Genomic DNA, 21,884 nt, shown 5'->3' with positions numbered 1-21,884 from the left:
GTAAAACACATATTCACTGTACATTATCGTCTTTCAAAATACTTCTTTCCGTACAAATCATTCTTGGACCATGTTTTTATAAAACGAGAAAAACCAGCCACCATAATATAACAAAACGTGTACATACCAGCCCAGGCCTCCATCATGTCAATGATGATGTAGTCGATGAAGCCGATCTGCGAGCGCGGGATGGAGCAGGTCGCGCGGTCGAACATAGGCATCACCACCGGCAGGTCCTTCGCCTTCTCCTCGTCTGTTTGCAGGAAGTACTCCTCCGCGATCCTGGTAACGATAACGAGATTATAGAAAAAGCTATTGAAGATCCCTATTGCTGGTAAGTGAGTTTCTTGAATTGAACAGCCATATAATTAAAGTCAAATTGTAGAAGGCAACCCGTGTTTCCATTAAAGGATATTGAATAGTTGACCATGTAAAGAAGCAGGTAACTTTCCATAGGAAACAAACTCTAGCATAGTTATGGAAAGTTGGGATGATGCTGGTAAATCAATCCATGGTAGGGAAATTCCACAAGAACTGAATAAATACTAAATTTATGTGTTTGAGAACTTTATCAGACAGGATCAGTCGGTCAGATCTTACCTCCTAGCCCATTCGAATGCGAACTTCTGCGGTCGCGACGCATTCGACACGTCTGCACATTTGATCATCATCCTCTTCACTAGGATCACGTTCTCTGGGAGCGAGAGCGCTGTTGTGTCTAACGCCAGTGGTTCCTGAAATATTTACATATATCCATCAACTTATAACAAGGCTAAATATTACAAGTTTAAAAAACTGTTGGAGAAATGGCTTGTCCTCTTATTATTCCATAAAATTAATAGCTTTGATGATTATCTAAGGACCCTATCCCTCTGAATCTACAAATATCGTTATCAATACATTTAAAAAAGAGACTTGTCAAAACTCCGTCCTACTAACATCAGTGTGCATGTTATCCTCCTTGCTGCCGCTGGACTTGGCGTAGAAGACGTTGACGAACTTGGCGAGGTGCTCGAAGTGTTTGGTCATCTCGGTGGCGAGGATCATGTCGATGACGTTGTGCCGCACCTGCTTGTACGTGTCCCGGTCGAGATTCTTGAATATGTTCACGCGGTTGTCGTCTGGAAAGAGGTTTGTAAATGATTGTGGTGTATAAAAGTAGGTACTATGTAATTGACATGAAGATTTGTAAGTTTTATAATTACTTTGGTTTAGAATTATGTATAGATGTGGTCTTTTAAGTACCTTATTCTTGATTTTAAGGTTCCTTAATTTCACTCTTCGACTAAACAGTTGGGCATGGCATGAAAATGTAGTCCCACGTTGGGCGCCATAAACAAGGATATTTTTAACGACTGCCGCACAAAGGTATTGTTACGTTTTTGTTTAACAAACATTTAAATTAAATCACATGCATAAAGATTCAGAACAAGCATTCGTGGAACACAAATGCCTGTTCTACGCGGGGATCGAGCTCGCAACACGTCGCGTACAGTGGCTTTGTCTAGGTGACCTCAATCACTCAGCCATCCGTGCAGTCAAGTCCGCCAAGATCGCTCTTAGCGATAAGACCGCCCATTGTGGTTCCATGCCATTATTTATTTGTATCCAATCCTGTACTTTTGTGGTGTGCAATAAAGAATTTTCTATCTATCTATCTAGCTATCTATCATTAAATCTTTTTCCTACTGATTACTTACTAAGAGTAATCTTGAAGGTGAGAGCCGCATGGTGTGACTCGAGCACGCTGACGTCGTTGTAGAGCACGGCGAGGGGATGGCGCGCGTTGCAGAGGAAGGCGGAGGAGGTCCCCGGGTGGTCCACGTCGTGCGCCGCCGCCGCCAGCAGCGCCGCCGCCGCCTCCAGCGGCTCCAGGACAGACTTCAGCCGGTCCTTCTCCAGGAAGTAGGCTACGGCCTGCGGGACGGTGGGTGGGTTTAGTCTTGGTACTAAGGTCATGATCATGTTCTTTTTTAATTCATTCCTCATGGGAAAGGCAAAGACATCTAAGCCTATACAGTCATGATCATGTTTAGAATATGACTTTAAAAATGGTGATAAATAAAAAAACATGTCGATTATAAAAAGGTCTTAAGTTAGTTCTTGAATTGAAAGTAACGGTTTTTGATAATGATTAAATATCTCAAGATCTTGAGGAATTTTAGGCTTGTCACAAATTCCAATTGTTTGACCTTATTTTAAAAACTAAACGGAGCAGTGGTAACATAAAAAATTATTTTTTTTGCGAAAAACCTCAATTTATAACTATACCTGCAGCACATCAGCAGCATGCGTGGAGTTATGGTACGTATTCCCGGAGTGGTAGTTAGTCTCTATAATGGTGAGCCAGTGCAGCAGTGTTCGCTCGTCGCACTCCAGAGCGGCGCAGATGTCAAACCTGGAAAGAATTTACTTGTAGAAAACACACAAATGTGAACACGAAACAAAAAACATACTGGTGAAGACTTTGTTCTTTTAAAAAATAGTAAGCAGAAAACCGTACCTGCCCCCCATGAGCGCGAGGCCGAGGTGTGCGAGCGGGCGGCCGCGCGTCATGTCCTCGAGGCGGAAGATCTCGAAGTCCCAGCTCAGGGCCGTGTCCAGGAGCTCGCGGAGTTGGCCTGTCGTCTACAAAGTAACACGAAAATATGCTATACTTGTAACCATTTCGGGCACGTATCATAAATCTAATGTCAAAGTCAGGCAAAAATTGTTTTGTCACCTTCTTTACATTTCGAGAACTGCAATCCCTTCACTTTGCAAGCTGCGAGGTTGCAGAAGCAATGCAACAATAGTATTGTTCCGGCCGGCCACTTTTGGCTACCATTTATATGCTAAATACACTAAATACAAATATAACACTACACAACGACACCATCAGAGTCACAGTATCCTGTATTCAGTATAACAACCAAAGTCTGTTTTAAACGGGAACAATACACAAGTTACTGTGTGTAATGGCTCGGTGAGGTGCGAACGTCTCAGAAGATTTAATGTACTCGTATAATACCGTTGTGCAGCCAATTTATCGTTTCGTTTACTTTAAAAGCTTGTTTAAAACAAGGGTGGATGCTTTAGATCTTGTTTTATGGACCAAGGAATTAATTGAATAAGGAAGAAGGTCAATTTTGAATTGTATATGTATATATACTTACTTCCATCATATTTTAAGAGATATGTATGAAAATAGGGACAAGCACTTTTGGGGGGAAAATAAACTTTGTGATCTGGAGCTTTTTCTTGTAAGGTAATTAAAAAAAATTTGGAGTAAAAATCGAATTGGTCTGTCAGGTAATTTTCTGAAAATATTAGATAAACGTTTTTTATTTTACTAAATCGTTGTGAAATTTATGCAAGTGGGGACCAATAACATCACTTTATGGTAAAAGTGTACGTATTAGTGTTATCACATAGGATTTCAACTTCCTTATTTTTTGGTTACACAGTATAATAAAAAATATCAATCTACCAGATGGACTAATTAGTTTTCTTTTAGGCAAACACCCTACTCACACCGACAAACTGAATTAGTATGGGATAATGTCGTATCTATTAAAATTGATTGTGGAGATCAATTAAGCATGGCTTAGAAAAAGGAAAGACTGAAAAAAAGCAGATATATTTTGTCAAAATATGTTACCTTATGTTTAATATTGGTCCTGTTAGTCTGTGACCTGACGACAGTTGAGTCGTTGCTGCTTCGTCGCGACGACAGCGTATTGGTAGGCCCTTGCTGAAAACAAACGATCACACAAATTTAATCCCTATCTCCATACGCATAAGGTCTCTTCTACTTAGGTATATTGCTCTACGTTGTTAGTTTTTGTCTACGAGCATGCTTGACTATTTTTATATTGTTTCTAAGGATTTGGCGTTAAGTCAACATGCTGTCGTTATTGAGAAGTTAATTCACGATTACCCAGAAAAGGCGTTTCATCTGTTTATGTATGTGTGTTCGCATGCATGTGTATAAACAATATGAGTGTACGTGTGTGTGTGTTTGTGAATTTAACGTAAAGTATTCAGAATTAATCTGAATACTCTATGGCATTTTTTCGATACTCTAGCTTTCGATGGATTTGGCTATTTGGGCAGCCATCATAGTATGTTTAGTAGTCGGTTCCATCAACAGATACATTATTGAAGAGGGTCTTTAATTAATTTTGATATATCTATGTATTCTAAATAATAATGTTGTTAAAGGAATCCATTTTCCAATTTTCGGGTAGTCGTGTTTTAGTGTTTGAATTATTTTATTTTTTATATTCCATATTTTAAATACTCGTGAGATTTAAAACTAGTATTTATGTTTTAATCGTGTACTTACTTGAAATAATAATCTATATTTATTATTGCGTTAGTTAAATATATGTAATAAGTAAATAAAACAATGGGTTACATGATTGTTAGTAGAACGCTGTTAGAAGATACAGAACTACCACTTCGAGAAGACAACTATACTTTTAATAAAGAAATACACAGGGCACATTATACCTATTTTAAAAAACAAAAAAACAAACTATAAATATATTTTCACTTATATATATATGTAAGCACAAAAAAAACACAAGGTATAGGCACATATTTTTCACAAAAAATACATAAAAAAATAGCAGTAAATACAAATATGAATATAATAAAGAAACATAAAAAACGCACCCTGTGTAATGAAAGACAAAGCATGAGTCGCAAAGTTCTATGTGTATCTAAATAGTCTATGGTTGAAGGTATAGACAGATAGACTTGTAATCAAACCTCCTACCATAAAGAATAGGTTTGAGTTGACTTGCTCCCTCTTCGCCAGTCGGCATTCGAACAGGATCGTAAACAAATAAATACCATGTTAGTACATAATATACTTAAACAATGTACAAGTACATGCATAAACTGTACTTATTATTAATAAAAAAGCAATCAACTGAAAAATAAAAAAAATAAATGAAAATTGAGAAAATCCCATTATTTTTGTAAAAGTAACAAATTATATATTATATAAAAAGGCTTTAAATTGTTATTACATACATACATGTTATAAGCCTTACAATAAAATAAAAAAACTATTTTAGTTTCGGTTAGAAAGAGATGGTGCTATTCATCTGTATAGCACTCTCGCTCTCACTATCAAATTATGGTTATAAAACGGCGTAATCCCACTTTTAAGTAAGCTTTACAACACAAAACTCTTACAGATCGACAATCCTGAATAAGGATTGCTTTAAAAAAAGGTTTGCCTTAAAAATACATACATACATACTTATCATAGATATTTTATATCCCACTAATCTACGACACGATTCTGTAAATCTAGATCATCCTTAAGGGCACTCCACTAAATTTCAGAGCAGTACAAAAACGCATACGATATTATAATTAAATAGGCACAGATAAACAAAAGAAGTTCAGTAGCACAGACACAGGAGAATATACAACATGTTTACAAGACCTTTGACATTTAAATATCACTTTTAAGCATTGAGTAAACAACTGTAAGAAAACAATATCTGTTCTGAAAAAGAATTACCAAAATCAAGAAGTATCAGTACACCCTGTAGTTTTGAGGAAAGAAACCCAAAAAAATATGGAGACAAATTTAGAACATCTTTTTTGAAGGTCGTTGATAAAAGCAAGCGTCTTACTACATGTCATCAGCTCGTCAAAGTTTTTATGGGAAGACCATTTTTTTGCCGGAATAGATATATCTTTTTAGAAGTTCAAAGTTCGCTATCTTAAAACTTAAAACAACGAAAGAAAATTTTCTTTTCAGATTATAATACTATTACGTGTTGGATGAAATTGTTCATTTCCATTCACAGACACATTATTTAAAGTACAAGCGCAGTTTCGTATTATAAACATGTTGCATACTAGAAGAATAGAAAAGAACAATCATATTATGTAGAACATATAGTTTATAGGTACTAACCGATAGCAGTGCTCCAATGAGGTCGGTAGCCACGGGGTCTTCGACTCGCATCTTGGGGTCATCCCGCATTTGTGGGGAGTAGAGCTCGGAGGTCCGAAGCATGTCGACTGCCCTCTCGATGCAGGCCACTGTGGAGGGGGGCGCGCCCTCCGTAGCCGCTGAGAGGAGGGATATAACCTGGAAATATTATGATAGAACTTTTAATTAATGAAGTGGTATAGGTACTGGAACGTTGAAAGTTTTTGGCAGAACATTTATGCACCACGTGTATACCCGATAAATGCTTTTTGGGACAACGTCATGTTTGTTAATAACTAACTGGATTCTAAGAAAAAACCTAAAAGACATATCCCAGTGTTTTTTTTTAATGGATAATAAAGATTTTTACTCTTTGACAGAACGATTCTTTTAATTGTAAAACATGCTAAGTATGTCTAAAAATAATAATTTAATTGTTATTCTTTTATCGGCTTAAGGCTCACAGCATCTACTTAAACGAATACATCACAGCGGATCAATTATTTCACCTTGAACTAGGTATTCAATAATCCTTGCTATTAAAGGATTTTTCAAGGGTTGTCTTTACGGGACATTTCCAGCAATGCTAGTTTCCCTACTGACCTTAGTGATGGGTGCTTCTAGCGGCAAGCCCTGCAGCTTAGCAAGCGAGGTGCGTCGCAGTCCGTCCGAGGCGACGGAGCGCACGTCGAGCGACCCACGGCGGATGGAGTGCAGCGAGCCCCGCCCGCGCTCGGTCTCCACCGCATGCGTCTGCTCGCACACGAACACTATGTGCGACGTGCTCCTGGAGGAGACAAGTCGAATTTAGAAGCAGAAGTGGCAAATTAAATTTGTCTTATGTTACGTGGTGACGTAGGGGAAAAGTAGAGTAAATAAGTAAAGCTTTGCTCTGTTCCGAGGAATTTGTTCTTCGTGCCGCAAAAATTTCAAACACCTTGAAATCACAGACACTTAAACATTGAAAAGATTTGACCTGAATAAGCTCGTGTTGATATATCAGCTTGTAGGCGAGGATCGCATACAATGGTCATTGGCGTGGTAGACCTATACATATTTGGCTATCAGAAAAGAAAATTCTCGAATATTAAGTAGAAGAAGAAAAAGAGTTAATATTAGGTAGAGATATCAGTAAGAATAAGCATTGGTACTCCGATAATTTAGATAAAGTATTTGCTTACCTGTTATACAGAAAACGTATAGAATAGTGTAACACAAGGTATCAAATACGGTGTGAATGAAAAATTGGAATGAATTGGCGGAACAAACAAATAGTATTTAATGTGATACCTATCACAGACACAGCTTATACTGCAATGACTCCGGTTGTGGTCAGAACAGTTAAACCGCAAGAATATTCCTATGAACACGTGTAAGGTTGCAGTATGATTTTAATCTCTTTAGAAGTATTTTTGTGCAATAAATAATTCATTTGTTCTCATGTGTAGTTTCGTTTACATGAAAAATGGACAGAGAACTTAGGAGTCGGTGTAGGCTAAGGATAGCCTAATTTGACACAGCGGATTTTAATTTTGAAATATTTTGTAAAAGCGACGCTTGCGTGTGTTTCTCCTGCATAGCTTTTGTCTTTGTATGAATGCGGAGATAAAACATTGGCGGTTCTGCAAGTTGATAGCTGCCCCATTTAAAGAAAAATAAGTAATCAATCAAGTATGTCGATTCGGTCAAGTCCTTAAAGAGGAAGCAATCAAACTAAAATTCTTATACCTATACAAATTTTCTCTGCAGCCTTAGGTGAAAAAATGAACTTCGTACATTTACAATTATTAATAGTGTCAAGAAATAGAGATTAAGTATTAGTAACACGAGCATGAAAGTAACACCCACACACACATCGAAAGGTTATAGTAAAAATAGTCTAAGAGAATCGTATATCTCTGATAACGTAGTCATGTCAGTAGAGCATGGCTTTGATTCTAATTATAGAAACAATACCTTTAGCTTTGTTCTACAGTTTATTAACGAAGCCCGAAGCCCTTTGAAGTTTTCCGAACTATAAATGTAATTGGAACAGCGGTACACATTGTACCCAGATTAAGGAATTTGCTTTATCGAGAATGGTTTTTTTAAGTTTGTTTTCGAGTCTTTGATTTATACTTTTAAGTAAAAAATAAAAATAGAAACGAATTTGCTATTTTCAACCCTCCGGAATCGATGATAATATCGTTTCCGTTCAAAATATTGGAATCCTGATAATGCTGATATTTAACAGGTCTCACAGGTGACAGCAGAAGTAAATGAAGGATTGCAACGCACTGCTATACACCGACACAAAAACGCGGATGACGTACAGCATAGCGGTTCAGGTTTAGTCAGTACGAGTCTAAAATACTCCCCCCCCCCTCCCCGAGAGAGTGGATAACCTTGAATTTCCACCGCCTTCCCAAAAAAACTGCAGTTTCCTACTTTGAGCGAGTTATTAGATAATCCAGTACTAACTTGGTCAGTCCAATGGCGGCTCCCCTACATGGCAGCAGGATGGGGTCTGGTGCGGCGCGCCTGCGCAGCGTGACCGGGGCCTCCCAGTCGCGGGCCCCGCTCGAGGCCTGGCGCATGGCCTCGCCACCAGCTGTCTCTGACAGCGGTCGGGGGCCCTCGTCACCGCGCCAGCCCAGCACGCGGCACCAGGACTTGTTGGCCAGCTGGAACAGAACACATAGTGAGCATAAAGGTAAAACTGTGACTGCAAGGATTGCCGAGTGGTTGAGGTAATCACGCCAAACCCACAGACCACAACGCATCGCGTATTGGATCCCCACGTAGGACAAGCGTTGATGTTATTCACGAATGCTTGTTTGGGTGTCCTTGTCCATAAAAAATAATTTCCAAATTACTTTATCCAAAAACGGTTCAGAATTTTGTACTACTAAGGCGGTAATGTAGAGTCAGCCTTTTTAAATAGAGAGTTTTTGGAATAGAGACGCTTGTGGAGTACTTGTTCTCTTCATGGAGCGAATACATGTATAATACTAATATAAGTACATATACGGTACATGTACATATAAGTACAAGTAACTAATATAAGTAATACTAACAAGTATCCTCTGCTGGTCATCGGTAACGGCCACGAGGTCGCGGCACCGGTCCACGGCGGCGGCGAGTGCGGCCACCGCAGCGACTTGCGCACGCGCCGACGCGCCCGCCGCTCGGCACTGCAGGACTTCCGCGCACCATGCCGTCGCACTTAAGGTTTCTACCATCACCTGCGACAAAAACGTAATTTGTTAGTAACAGCAAAAACAACACTTCTGAATAACGTTCTAAAATTATTGTCTGTGGTCAACTTTTAAATTCCTTTCTACCAATAGCGTCTATTATGCGTCGTTCTTGATACAGGTTTTAGTCATGTACGGTTTTTATGGGAAGGTGGGGTAAGACGGGGTAGCGAGGTAAGATGGGGACCCTCCAAAAATATATAATACAGTATTAATTGAAAAGTTATTTTGACGCCATCTAGTCGTATTTATCAGTACTTGTTAGAGTCGCAAAAAGTTTGTTCGAAGGAGCGCACGATTCTTCATGGTAAGTACATTTTTAAAATTTGAAGTGGTTTTATCTAATTATTGAAGCATATAAAGTGCATGACTGTTATAATGTATGATAAACATAATGTGTGACATATTTTTTTTGTTAATTTGTATTTATTTTACTATTGTAAACTCATTAATTCATGCCGGTTTCTTTTGATTTATAACCTCTAAAAATTCAATACAACTTTTAAGTCCAGTTTGGGAAAGATGGGACACTTATGTGGGGCAAGACGGGGTAGGTACCCGATCTTATCCGCTGAGTTGTTATTCAGTTTGTATTGAGATTGCATTCAACATTAACTATTTTTTTATAGTACAGTCCCAAAAACAGTAATGTTGTCATTTCCTGATGCTTAAATGGCTACACCGCCGTAAATCATTTAGCAAACTCTCCACCTCCACCAACTGCTTCAACCTCATGTCTCAAGCAGGCAACAGTAAATGATTATATAGATAATGATGCATTCCATCTGGTTAGCCCGAAAAAGTTAATGCCATATTCGCGATTCGCCGAAAAAAGACCAAGACAAGTTCGAAGAAGGGGAAAAGCAGCTATTATTACTGCTTTTCTATATAAAAAAGAATGAGAGGAAAACTAAAATAGGTAGAAACTAAAACCACATGTAACAAACAAAAAGTAAATGACAAAAATAACAATAAAGAGAACTTGAAAAACCGAAAAAGCGAAAAGGCACAGAAGAAGAAGATACAGAATGTCTATACTGTCGCGGCTTGTATTCCGATTATCATACTTGTATCACTTATCGTACTTGAGGCAAGTGAGCGCATTGTGTCTGTGCAGGAGTGGAAGACAGCGATGACGAAGCTGAACATATCTGCCCGGTTTGTGAAGATGACGGCGCTTAAATAGTCTATACCCCATCTTACCCCAGGGGTATACCCCATCTTACCCTATAGGTGGGGTAAGATGGGGTGATTCAGTTATTTTTTAAAAGTTTATATTTTTATGAGAAGAACTTATTTTTTTTTGTTTTGACTGATTGTTATTAAAAGAAGAAAGACTGATTATTTAATTAATAAAAGTTCCTACGTTGTGCAATTAAAAAAGATGGGTTTTATTTATGAAATACCTTAAGGTCCCCGTCTTACCCCACCTTCCCCTAAACAATTTTTTCGCTGTGGCTGGAAATAGGACGGTCAATTCTTAGTTTGACAGACTCAAGATATAAACGATAAAGCTCATAAAACACCACAAGCGAAGTAACTTCAATAAGAAAGCTAAGTTCTATTCCATAAAATATTTGTATTCTGGAAAAAAGAAAATATTTCTATTCCATTCTGAAAATCATCCTATCATTTTCGACGAGAATTACAAAGTTTTTTAAATTAAATTAATTTACATTAAATTAATAATCAGATTCCGTGTACCTATTAAGTACAACAAATGAATAATTAGTATTTTTTCAAAAGATTTAGTCAAGTATGAATCGCAGTAGCCAGTATCATAATTCCTAAGTAATTAAGCATAGACTCGTCCTGGCAATTTATAATCTGCACAGCTGAAGAGAGCCATTAGTCAAATATTACTATTCTTTCTCATTTTAAAAATAAAACGACGCAGTAAAATTTACAAGGGCTTTTCCCTGTCACATTTCGCGAGCGTTTCAATTTCTGAGTTAAAACATAATGGGCGAAAAATTGTTAGAGATACTGCATAAAATATGATAATTATAATAATGTCTTCTGCAGTCCTTTTTAAATGAAGATGCATTTACTTTTTAAGCATACTCCTTTTTAATTTCCGTTTTTAAACAATTGCAAAAAGATTTCGTTTTCAATTTGACTTTTTAGATAAAGCGGAACCATATTACTGTGGTTCCGTTGTTCGCCTTCCAAACATTACCAGGCTGTATCTCATAGCGAGAAGGTTGAAATTTTCACAGACATTGTATATTTCTATTGCCCCAACAAAAATAAATATACATATTGTGGTTGAGCAACGCTTTGAGCATTTGTAGCGGTCATCAATTTCTTGGTAGGTGACAAACACATTTGTTTGATCATCTGTTTTGCTTATTTTTAGCCTATTTCGGCGGAACCCGCTGCGTTTCGGGTCCAACTCGCACCGATCGCACCGAGACTTTTAAACAAACGTTTTTTAATAAAGAAAATATCTTCAAAAAGCGTCTGTTAAAACCTTATTCTTATAGAAAGGATAAAGAAAATGTTTTAAATGAAAAGGGTCGGACTGCATAGTTCTTTCTTCTAAAAGGAAAACTAAGATTGTCGGCGAGAAGTTGTACCTGCTCTTCAAAGCGCTGGCGACGTTTCGGCGCCGAGTCTATTCAAACTATGTTGAATTTAAGGTTAACTTTACTCAGCGAGTTTGTACTTTCGTCACAGAATATAGAGTAGTACGCTTTCGTGATTCATAGTGACATTTAATTTAAGAATAAATTGAGACTTAATTACAATTTAATTCATGCCGTTTAAAGGTATAATTGTGTCTTTATAGTTGTTTCTATATCTTGAAAGATCTAAACAAAGGATTTATATAACATACTTGAAATGCACTTTGGATCACATTTGACTTTTATTTCTTCATGATACCTTCTAATCTACTTAATAAGTATATAGATATCATGAAGAAATATATAAACTTGAAGAGTTTGATTGTTTGAACGCGCTAATCTCAGGGACTACTGGTTCAAATTGAAAAATTCTTTTTGTGTTGAATAGACCATTTATCAAGGAAGGCTATGGGCTATATAACATCACGTTGCGACTAATAGGAGCAAAGATACAATGGAAAATGTGGAAAAAACGGGGACAACACAATTATTCATCCTTGAGGGCTTCCGTTGCGTGCGCTGCGAAAACGGTTCAAGATCTTCTAACCACGTGGACAAAGTCGTGGGCAACAGCTATTGGAATATATATTTAATGATCCTTTGACTTATTTGATAGTATACATTTCCGTGTAGTATACTATAGGAAATGCATGTTTGTACATTTTCGATTTTTTTTTGCAGTTTTTAATCATATTACCTAGTATTCATTGCTGAGGCGAATCCAACTAAACTTGTCTCAAGTGATAATTTATGTAACGAACTCTAAGTTACTTTATTTATATTGAAATGGCACGGTATTATGAAGTAGGGAATATGAACATATTGAATCCTGAATTCTTTATTTCATCGGACAGCGTTTCGCCTACAGCGAAATGAACCAAGAGGTGGTACTTTCAAAAATTCATCTTTATTTCTACTGCCAGTTGGTTTTGACTTTGACAAACGGATGTTACGTCACTCGCTAGTACCCTGCCTATGATGTAGCACGTGTAACGAGTAGTTGGAACCTTATTACACAAATAAAGGTGCTCGGATCGTATCTGCAAAAGGCTTTGTTCCCAGGCGTTGTTGCTAGTCGCCTATTGTTTCTAGCTGACCCGAGGCGGGTAACTGAGGTATCAAAGAGAGACATTCAAAGAAAACTTTCAGTGTCTCTGAGCTCGGATTTATTGTGTTGTAATAATGGATGTTGTGATACAAATCAATTAGGGTTCAACTTTAGACCTACGTAAATGTTGTACTGAAAATAAGAGTGAATGAGACAAGGCTTTTTTGCATTTTGGTCCCATTTTATTCGTTTAATATACATTCCAAACATAAATATGAAATTATGCAGGGTTGACTTTTGAATTACGTTTTCAAGTTAAGAGAGCACCTAACAATACGTTAAGTGAAAACGGGAACTTTGAAACCTAATTTAAATAAACAAAGAGAAAGCACACAGCCAGTTATTTCCATTCTAAGTCCTGCACCTAATTGAAGCGACTGGCAAAGGCAAGTCTGTCTTCATTCAATGTAGTCTTATTACACGTATTACTCGGTCACTTTAAACCCGGCGCGACGGCTAAGTGGCCAACATTTACATAAACTCATTGCTATTCACTAGAATAATTGCTAACCGAGTTTAGCTATGGTCGATTACACTGGTTTGTATAAAACCACGTTAGAGGAACTTTTGCTAAGAAAATGTTGTCAAAATGGTAATATTGCAATCAAAGAGTTTGACAATTGATGAATAAAAAAAAAAGCCTTTGGCTGCGTGCAAATCGTCATTTTTAACCCACCATCCAAAAAGAGGGTTATTATTATCCGTCTCTGTGTACTCTGAGGACTCTGAAAAGTGCTACTAAAGCCTCAAGGTAAATGCAATAATCTCAACTAATATGTAATATGACTGATATAATGTATTTAGAATAGTGCTCGTCTACCTCTAAACATATATGTATCTTCTGGCCATCCAATGGTTGTCTCGAAGACATCGTTATTAGCTTACCGCCATAATACTGTCGAAATACTATCGTATACAATAAAGAATATTCTATTCTAATTTAAATGAATGATTTTAGAAATTTCAATTCAAAATAATCAAAAATCTGATTGCGTTTGCGTGGACGGTAATATCCACCCTTGTTGACTGAAAACTAAAATATGTAACGAGGGTAATAGAGAAGGTTAGTAGTGTTATGATAATATTATTGTAATACAAGACAAATAAACCAGGGTATTTCATGTTTCATCTTTAAGTATACAATTTGAAATCTTAATATTAATAGATTTCATGTCTTTTGTGAAAGTATATAGCAGTTGAGAATAGGCGTAACTGTTCAAACTGGGCTGAGTTTAATAGTCTTAATGCAATTGTCAAATGTAAGCACACCCAGTATTGCTGAATGCGGAAATATGATATATTCACTAGAAAAAAAACTAAAACTTATGTTTACCACAAGAAAAAAACCTTGTGCTATGAGTACTAGACAAATAATTAATATACCTACCTGTTAATACAGAAAATTTTGTCCTGGGTGGGAATGGAACCTACTACCTCAAGTATAGTCGTCATGACCACTATCCATTAGACTAATAGGCCAGTTAAAAAGTCATACATATACCTATAGTTATGAAGGGTGGTTATCTATAAACGAAAACAATACATTGATAAAGGTATGCACAATATGACAATTCGTATTGAAGGACCTTCAAACGGTTCCGACAACACAACGTTTGAGACTAACATTGCATAAATGATCGTCATAAAAGTTTGTTCCAAAAAGACTAATCGTGTTTCGAAAGTTTAAAATTAAATGGAAATGTATGTTTTTGTTATCGTAAGCCAGTCGTCTCCTGTCTCCTATTGTGAGGGGTGTTTGTGTTTACTTTTGATTTGGTGTGTCAACTTTGGTGTTGCGGTATAAAATACGCTCTGTTTTGCATATTCTCTACAGGGTGTTATCAAAGAAAGTATTCGTAACAATATATGGAAGTGGAATCGGTTTTTGTGCTATCTTTCTAATGCTGTGTGCTGTAATTCTAGTATTTCTGAGCATTGAAACTATAACTGTTGCTCTCAAATTATGAGAATCAATGTTAGTAGAGCCTTATAGCTCAACATAGATTGGTTGTAACATTGATTGTTGTATTGGCTACAATAGTATAAACCTTTTAAAGTAACAAACATGAAAGATGATGAAAATTAAAAAAGATGGTTGGGAAAGATGAAAATAATATCATAATTGAGTAAAGACGCGTTCCGCCCATTAAAAAAAAACACGTCCATCGCAGATCACAATCTAACGCAAGATATTAATTTAAGTCAGTTTCCTCAAAACTTTATAACATGCCAACCTACTGGGAATTCTTTTTTCATCAGAACTAGGGCTGATTGAACAGGAACACATGTATGGACTGATATGATTAGCTTACCCTATTGAAACCAGCGTCGAGGTAGGGAAGCACCACGAAATCATCTTTCAGGTAGGCGCTGTAACAAAGAGACATACATGTTAGATAAAGATAGATATATTATAGATGAAACTTACTATAACGGCTTTTAAAGAAGTTCCATATGTTTTTGCAGGGCTAGCTACTTATTAGACTTCAGAGGAAAAAGTGGATTGAAGAAATCTGCGTGATTAAAGCTAAAAAATAGGGGAATGTCCTTCATCGATATCTTTATAGATAACCTTTTATTTATCACGAAAAACAAATCGGTTCTTGAGTTTTAAATGTGCTAAAAAAGCTAAGTTTTACACACGTACATATATTTAGTGATAGATTGAAGGCACATAGATGTGTTTCGCTGTTCCAGACAAGGTCCATGTAATGATCTATTTATAAGTTATATCACCGAAGAATAAATGTGGGATGCAATAAAAGTATTGAGTATTAAAATCTGATCGGTTTCATTTAGATATATGGATTAAACTCATTAGTACATAATGTATAAACCAAAGTATAATTTTACGAGGATAATAACTGTAGGGTGCAGAAATACAGATTAAAATCCTCACATACCCGGGTAACCGTACCTCGGATTAAAGTTTTAATGATGACTCTGCAGGTTGAAATTATCAGTCGGTCCTGTTGCTTGGCGCTCGGTAATTAAGCGTTGCACGTGAACGAGAATTTTTAAAATATGATATTTTATTTATACTTCAGTAGGGATGAGACTATGTATACCTATCTATTTAGTTCCTCAGTTAAGTAATTAAAATATATTAGACGCGTATCTTTTTCATTTTCTGAACAACAAAAATTGGCTTAGATATGTAGCCTACTCAGTCACACATTTACAAACAATACATATATAATTTACTATATTTATATCTACACGCAACAAATCATTTTTAATTCATATTTATTTAAAATATATTATACATAAAAAGCCTTATTACCTATATACATATATTTACAATAATAACAAAATATCAGTACACATAAAACTACTAATTATCTAATACTACGGCATACACATTGCGGCGAGGCGCATTGGAAACGCGTTGCATCTCCGGTTGGAACCGGATCGGTCTTACGTCCGGCGCGCGCGCCGCTACTCACCGCGCCGCGCCAGTCGGCCACTTATCTCGCTCGCGAAGCCTGTGTCGCCCGCTAACCGAATGCTGTACGGCTACCGCACGCACCAGCGTGTTATTGTTAATATTTTCGTCATCACTATCGCTTGCCTATCCACCTTTCTCCTTCAAGCACTCCTTCTATTCTATAGCTCTGCTTGTGCTATAAGACTGTGTGTATGTGAACTATGTGTGATTGAACAATATAAATATTACGTGTAGTGAAGTTGTTGGAACTTTTATTTATCCGAACCCTCTTGACGAACACCACATCACCCATCCACACCACAACTGGTGACCCCTAAGGACACGAAGACTGAAGGTTGGTACACTCGATACAAAATGAGCGACAGCAGTGATTCTGTAAAAACAGCCGGTTCGAGAAATGACGGCCATGTGACGCGGCGAAAGAAGGCAGTGCGCGTGTCCAATGACGGACGTGAAATTTGTCGCGCGAAAATTAAAGTGCCGCCATTCTCGCCTGAGGATCCGGAACTGTGGTTCGCCCTGATTGAAGGCCAATTTGACAGCCATGACGTCACCGACGACGGCACAAAATTCACACATGTCACCAACAACCTGGACATCCAGTACGCCAAAGCTGTGAAGGACATCATTGTAAACCCTCCAGCCCAGAACAGGTATGACAAAATTAAAACAGAACTCATCAAGCGACTCTCTGCTTCGCATGAGAAAAAGGTCAAGCAGTTGCTGACGCACGAGGAGCTTGGAGACAGAAAGCCATCTCAGTTTCTACGGCACCTCCAAGACTTGGCCGGCCCATCTGTTCCTGAGGACTTCGTCAGGTCTATTTGGTGCAACCGTCTGCCAAATAACATCCAGACAGTGCTAGCGTCGCAGCCGACACACTCCCTGGAGCAGCTTGCGGATTTGGCTGACCGCATTCAAGAGTTGACGTCCCCATGCAGCGTCGCCGCGACGTCATCACACAGTGCAACCGCTTCACACCCATCGGATGAGATCGCGGAGCTGAAGAGGATGGTCCAGCAACTAACCCTCAAGTTGGAAGAGCACACTCGTGCTTCCTGCTGCGCGACCTCCAGCCGCTCGAGACCGCGTGAACGACTGCGTTCATCTTCACGTCAGAGAAGCCGATCCAGCTCCAGCTATAAAAAGTACACGATATGCTGGTTCCATGCGAAGTTCGGGGAAAGGGCTAATAAGTGTAACAAGCCCTGCGACTACAGAAAAGCGGGAAATGCCACGGGCGGTCGCTAATGGCGACAGACGATTGCCCATCTTCTTCAGGTCGCCTTTTCGTCACCGACCGCAGCACGAACACCCAGTTCCTGGTAGACACCGGCAGCGACCTCTGCGTCTACCCCCGTTCTGCGCTTCGAGAGCGTCGTGCCAAAACAGAATTTCAGCTCAGCGCGGCCAACGGAAGCGTCATCGACACTTACGGCTTTATTGAGCTTAACTTAAATCTAGGCTTAAGGCGTAATTTTGCTTGGCGTTTTGTTGTAGCAAATGTAACTAGACCTATTATAGGCGTTGATTTCCTTAGCTTTTATAACTTAATTATAGATTGCCGCAATCAACGCCTAATTGATAACACTACCACATTATCAGCCAGTGCTTCTTTAGTAAATGCTAATGTTTTTTCGGTTAAGGTTTCGACAGGCGACACGCGCTTTCACAACATCCTGAGCAAGTTTCCGGAAATTACACGCCCTTCAGGCACACCAACCGTCCCGAAACACAACACCTTGCATTATATCAGGACTACACCAGGACCTCCTATCTCATGTACCCCTCGTAGACTGGCACCTGATAAACTCAAAATAGCTAGGCGTGAATTCGAGCTCATGCTTAGCAACGGCACAGCGCGTCCTTCTGAAAGTCCCTGGTCTTCACCCTTGCACCTTGCGCCTAAGAAGGACAACGGCTGGCGCCCTTGTGGTGATTATCGTATGCTTAATGCGCGGACCATACCAGACCGTTATCCTATTAGGCATATCCATGACTTTGCCCACTCCATTGCTGGTTGTACAGTATTTTCCACTATTGACTTGATGAAAGCTTACAATCAGATTCCGGTTTTCGAGGCAGATATTCAAAAGACTGCCATCACCACACCCTTTGGCTTGTACGAATTTCCCAAAATGACCTTCGGACTGAGAAATGCAGGTCAAACATTTCAGAGGTTTGTTGACGAAATGTTGAGAGGCCTCGAGTTTTGTTATGCCTACTTAGATGACTTTTTAGTCTTCTCCAAGGACGAGGCCGAGCACGAAGACCATCTTCATCAGCTCTTCAGTCGCATGAAGAAATATGACGTCCTCGTCAACACCTCCAAATGTGTCTTCGGCGCACGCGAGGTAACATTTTTAGGCTACCGGATCTCGGCATCTGGCACCAAACCCCTGGAATCCAAGGTACAGGCAATCAATGACTTCCCTGTCCCTAAGACAGTCAAACAATTGAGGCGATTTTTAGGCATGCTCAATTTTTACAGGCGGTTCTTACCACACTCTGCTTTAATTCAAGCCCCTTTAAATGCCTTGCTTACAGGCCGTGTAAAGGCATCACAACCTGTCGACGTGTCTGGCGATGCGCTTTTAGCTTTCAACAAGTGCAAAGACAGTCTCGCCCATGCAGCATTACTCGCACACCCAGATTGTCACGCCGAACTCGCCCTGGTAACAGACGCATCTGACCTGGCAATGGGTGCAGTTCTGCAGCAGCTTAAAGACGACGCCTGGCAGCCTCTGGCATTCTTCTCGCGGAAATTGAGTCCCTCGCAACAAAAGTACTCACCCTACGACCGCGAGCTCTTAGCCATATACGAAAGTATTAAATACTTTCGTCATATGCTAGAGGCAAGACACTTCGTGGTATTCACTGACCACAAACCGCTCAGTTACGCTTTCAGCGAACGTAAAGCTATCTGTTCGCCCCGGCAGTACCGCCACCTCGATTACATCTCGCAGTTCACAACCGATATCCGACACATTTCGGGAAAGGACAATGTTGTCGCTGACCCACTGTCGCGCATCGAGGAACTGCAGATGCCAATCGATTTTGACGTACTGGCTGCCTCCCAAGCGACTGATCCGGAGTTGACTCATCTTCTACGGGGAGATTCTTCACTCCGGCTGGAGAAGTTGGGTATCCCTAACTCCCATGCTGAACTTTACTGTGACGTCAGTACCACCTCACCCAGGCCGTTTGTCCCCAAAGTGTTGAGAAAACAAATCTTCGACAGCCTCCACAGTCTTAGCCACCCTGGCGCCAACGCTACGGCTAAACTGGTGGCTGCCCGGTTTGTTTGGCCTGGGGTACGCAAAGATTGTCGAGACTGGTCCCGACAATGCCAGTCTTGCCAACGCGCTAAGGTTCATCGCCATGTATCTTCTCCACTTGGCTCGTTCGAACTTCCGTGCGCTCGATTTTCCTTTATCCACGTGGACATTATTGGCCCTCTCCCTATCTCGCAGGGATACCGCTACTGTTTCACCGCTGTAGATCGTTTCACACGCTGGCCAGAGGTCATACCGATGTCGGATATGACAGCTGAAACAGTCGGGAAGGCATTGATATCGTGGATATCCAGGTTTGGATGTCCAACAGATATTGTCACTGATCGCGGCCGACAGTTTGAATCTTCACTTTTTCAATATCTCGCAAAAATGATTGGATTCAAACATCGTAGAACAACCGCGTATCACCCAGCTTGTAACGGGCTCGTGGAAAGATTCCACCGACAGTTAAAGGCAGCCATAATGTGCCACGCAGATTGCAATTGGGTAGACACGTTGCCCTTGGTGCTATTAGGCATTAGGAGCGCAGTTAAAGATGACCTCAAAGCGTCATCAGCCGAGCTGGTTTACGGCGAGCCGTTACGTTTGCCTGGAGAATTTTTCCAAGCGACCCCTATCGATTCCTCCGATATATCGGACTTCACCACTCGGCTGCGCCAATTTGCATCAAAACTGCAACCGTCACCGGCCTCACGTCACAATAAGTCCAAAATATTTATGTACAAAGATTTAATGACATCAAGTCACGTATTTTTGAGGGACGACGCATTACGTGGGTCTTTACGACCCCCTTACACCGGCCCTTATGAAGTATTAGAACGAAGTGACAAAACTTTCAAAATTATGTATAAGGGTAAAACCGTCACAGTGTCTATAGACCGCCTTAAGCCGGCCTACTCACTGATTGACCCAACTTCCAACCCTACCCCCACTCACACTCCTTCTTCTAACCCCAACCCCGGTTCCTTCCCTGATCCTGCTCCTATTAACCAAGACAAGCCAGTTCAGGATAACGTCAGAAGGACGCGTTCAGGCCGCACAGTTCGTTTTCCTGATTTTTATCGCCCGTAGTGACGGTCTCTGGGGGGGAGTGATGTAGCCTACTCAGTCACACATTTACAAACAATACATATATAATTTACTATATTTATATCTACACGCAACAAATCATTTTTAATTCATATTTATTTAAAATATATTATACATAAAAAGCCTTATTACCTATATACATATATTTACAATAATAACAAAATATCAGTACACATAAAACTACTAATTATCTAATACTACGGCATACACATTGCGGCGAGGCGCATTGGAAACGCGTTGCATCTCCGGTTGGAACCGGATCGGTCTTACGTCCGGCGCGCGCGCCGCTACTCACCGCGCCGCGCCAGTCGGCCACTTATCTCGCTCGCGAAGCCTGTGTCGCCCGCTAACCGAATGCTGTACGGCTACCGCACGCACCAGCGTGTTATTGTTAATATTTTCGTCATCACTATCGCTTGCCTATCCACCTTTCTCCTTCAAGCACTCCTTCTATTCTATAGCTCTGCTTGTGCTATAAGACTGTGTGTATGTGAACTATGTGTGATTGAACAATATAAATATTACGTGTAGTGAAGTTGTTGGAACTTTTATTTATCCGAACCCTCTTGACGAACACCACATCACCCATCCACACCACAGATAAACTGCTTAAAAGTTTAGGAGATGAGGAGCATGTGACGTAACGATTCCATAAAATTTATACATAGGTAATTGTGACGACGCTTAAGTTCGATTCACTGTAATTTGATTAATTAATTTTTACGCGGCAAGAGAAAATATACTTATCCATTATATATACTTTAATATATAAAGCTGAAGAGTTTGTATGTTTGTTTGTTTGAACGCGCTAATCTCAGGAACTACTGGTTCAAATTGAAAAAATATTTTTATATATATCACGCTGCGACTAATAGGAGCGAAGATATAATGGAAAATGTGGAAAAAACAGGGAACATTCATTTTCGAGAGCTTCAAGATACCTAAAAAAACACGTGTTAAAGAATAAAAAAAAAATCTTACAAATACGAACAAAAGTTTGGACAAAACAAAACTTAACCGATAAAAAAAAACTTGTATCTTCTGATCACGCGGACGAAGTCGCGGGCAAATACTAGTTATCTATAAATTGAGCTGCAAAAGGACACTGAAAAATACATTGTTATCATCCCTATTCTTAT

At 39.4% G+C, this 21,884-nt stretch overlaps 1 protein-coding gene across 7 annotated transcripts in view; it reads right to left on the bottom strand.

Moving 5' to 3' along the window:
- LOC113504804 (high affinity cAMP-specific and IBMX-insensitive 3',5'-cyclic phosphodiesterase 8) overlaps positions 1–21,884 on the bottom strand; it is a 144,708-nt gene that overhangs the window by 2,391 nt on the left and 120,433 nt on the right. For 5 of the 7 annotated variants that reach the window (XM_026887280.1, XM_026887314.1, XM_026887302.1 and 2 more), the window contains 13 exons: positions 15,225–15,282; positions 8,998–9,165; positions 8,402–8,604; positions 6,545–6,728; positions 5,924–6,100; positions 4,763–4,795; positions 3,641–3,733; positions 2,504–2,628; positions 2,272–2,398; positions 1,701–1,917; positions 940–1,121; positions 601–734; positions 128–282 (listed from right to left, as the gene is read on the bottom strand). In XM_026887280.1, coding sequence (XP_026743081.1) covers positions 128–282; positions 601–734; positions 940–1,121; positions 1,701–1,917; positions 2,272–2,398; positions 2,504–2,628; positions 3,641–3,733; positions 4,763–4,795; positions 5,924–6,100; positions 6,545–6,728; positions 8,402–8,604; positions 8,998–9,165; positions 15,225–15,282 — 1,856 coding nt within the window. The remainder of the gene's footprint in view (positions 1–127; positions 283–600; positions 735–939; positions 1,122–1,700; positions 1,918–2,271; positions 2,399–2,503; positions 2,629–3,640; positions 3,734–4,762; positions 4,796–5,923; positions 6,101–6,544; positions 6,729–8,401; positions 8,605–8,997; positions 9,166–15,224; positions 15,283–21,884) is intronic. The other 2 variants (XM_026887287.1, XM_026887272.1) reach the window with 1 other exon arrangement.

The sequence above is a fragment of the Trichoplusia ni genome, chromosome 2 (assembly GCF_003590095.1).
Source record: "Trichoplusia ni isolate ovarian cell line Hi5 chromosome 2, tn1, whole genome shotgun sequence".
Classification (NCBI taxonomy): Eukaryota; Metazoa; Arthropoda; class Insecta; order Lepidoptera; family Noctuidae; genus Trichoplusia; species Trichoplusia ni.
Note: the sequence above shows the minus strand (reverse complement) of the source record. Positions and strands in the feature narration are given on the sequence as shown.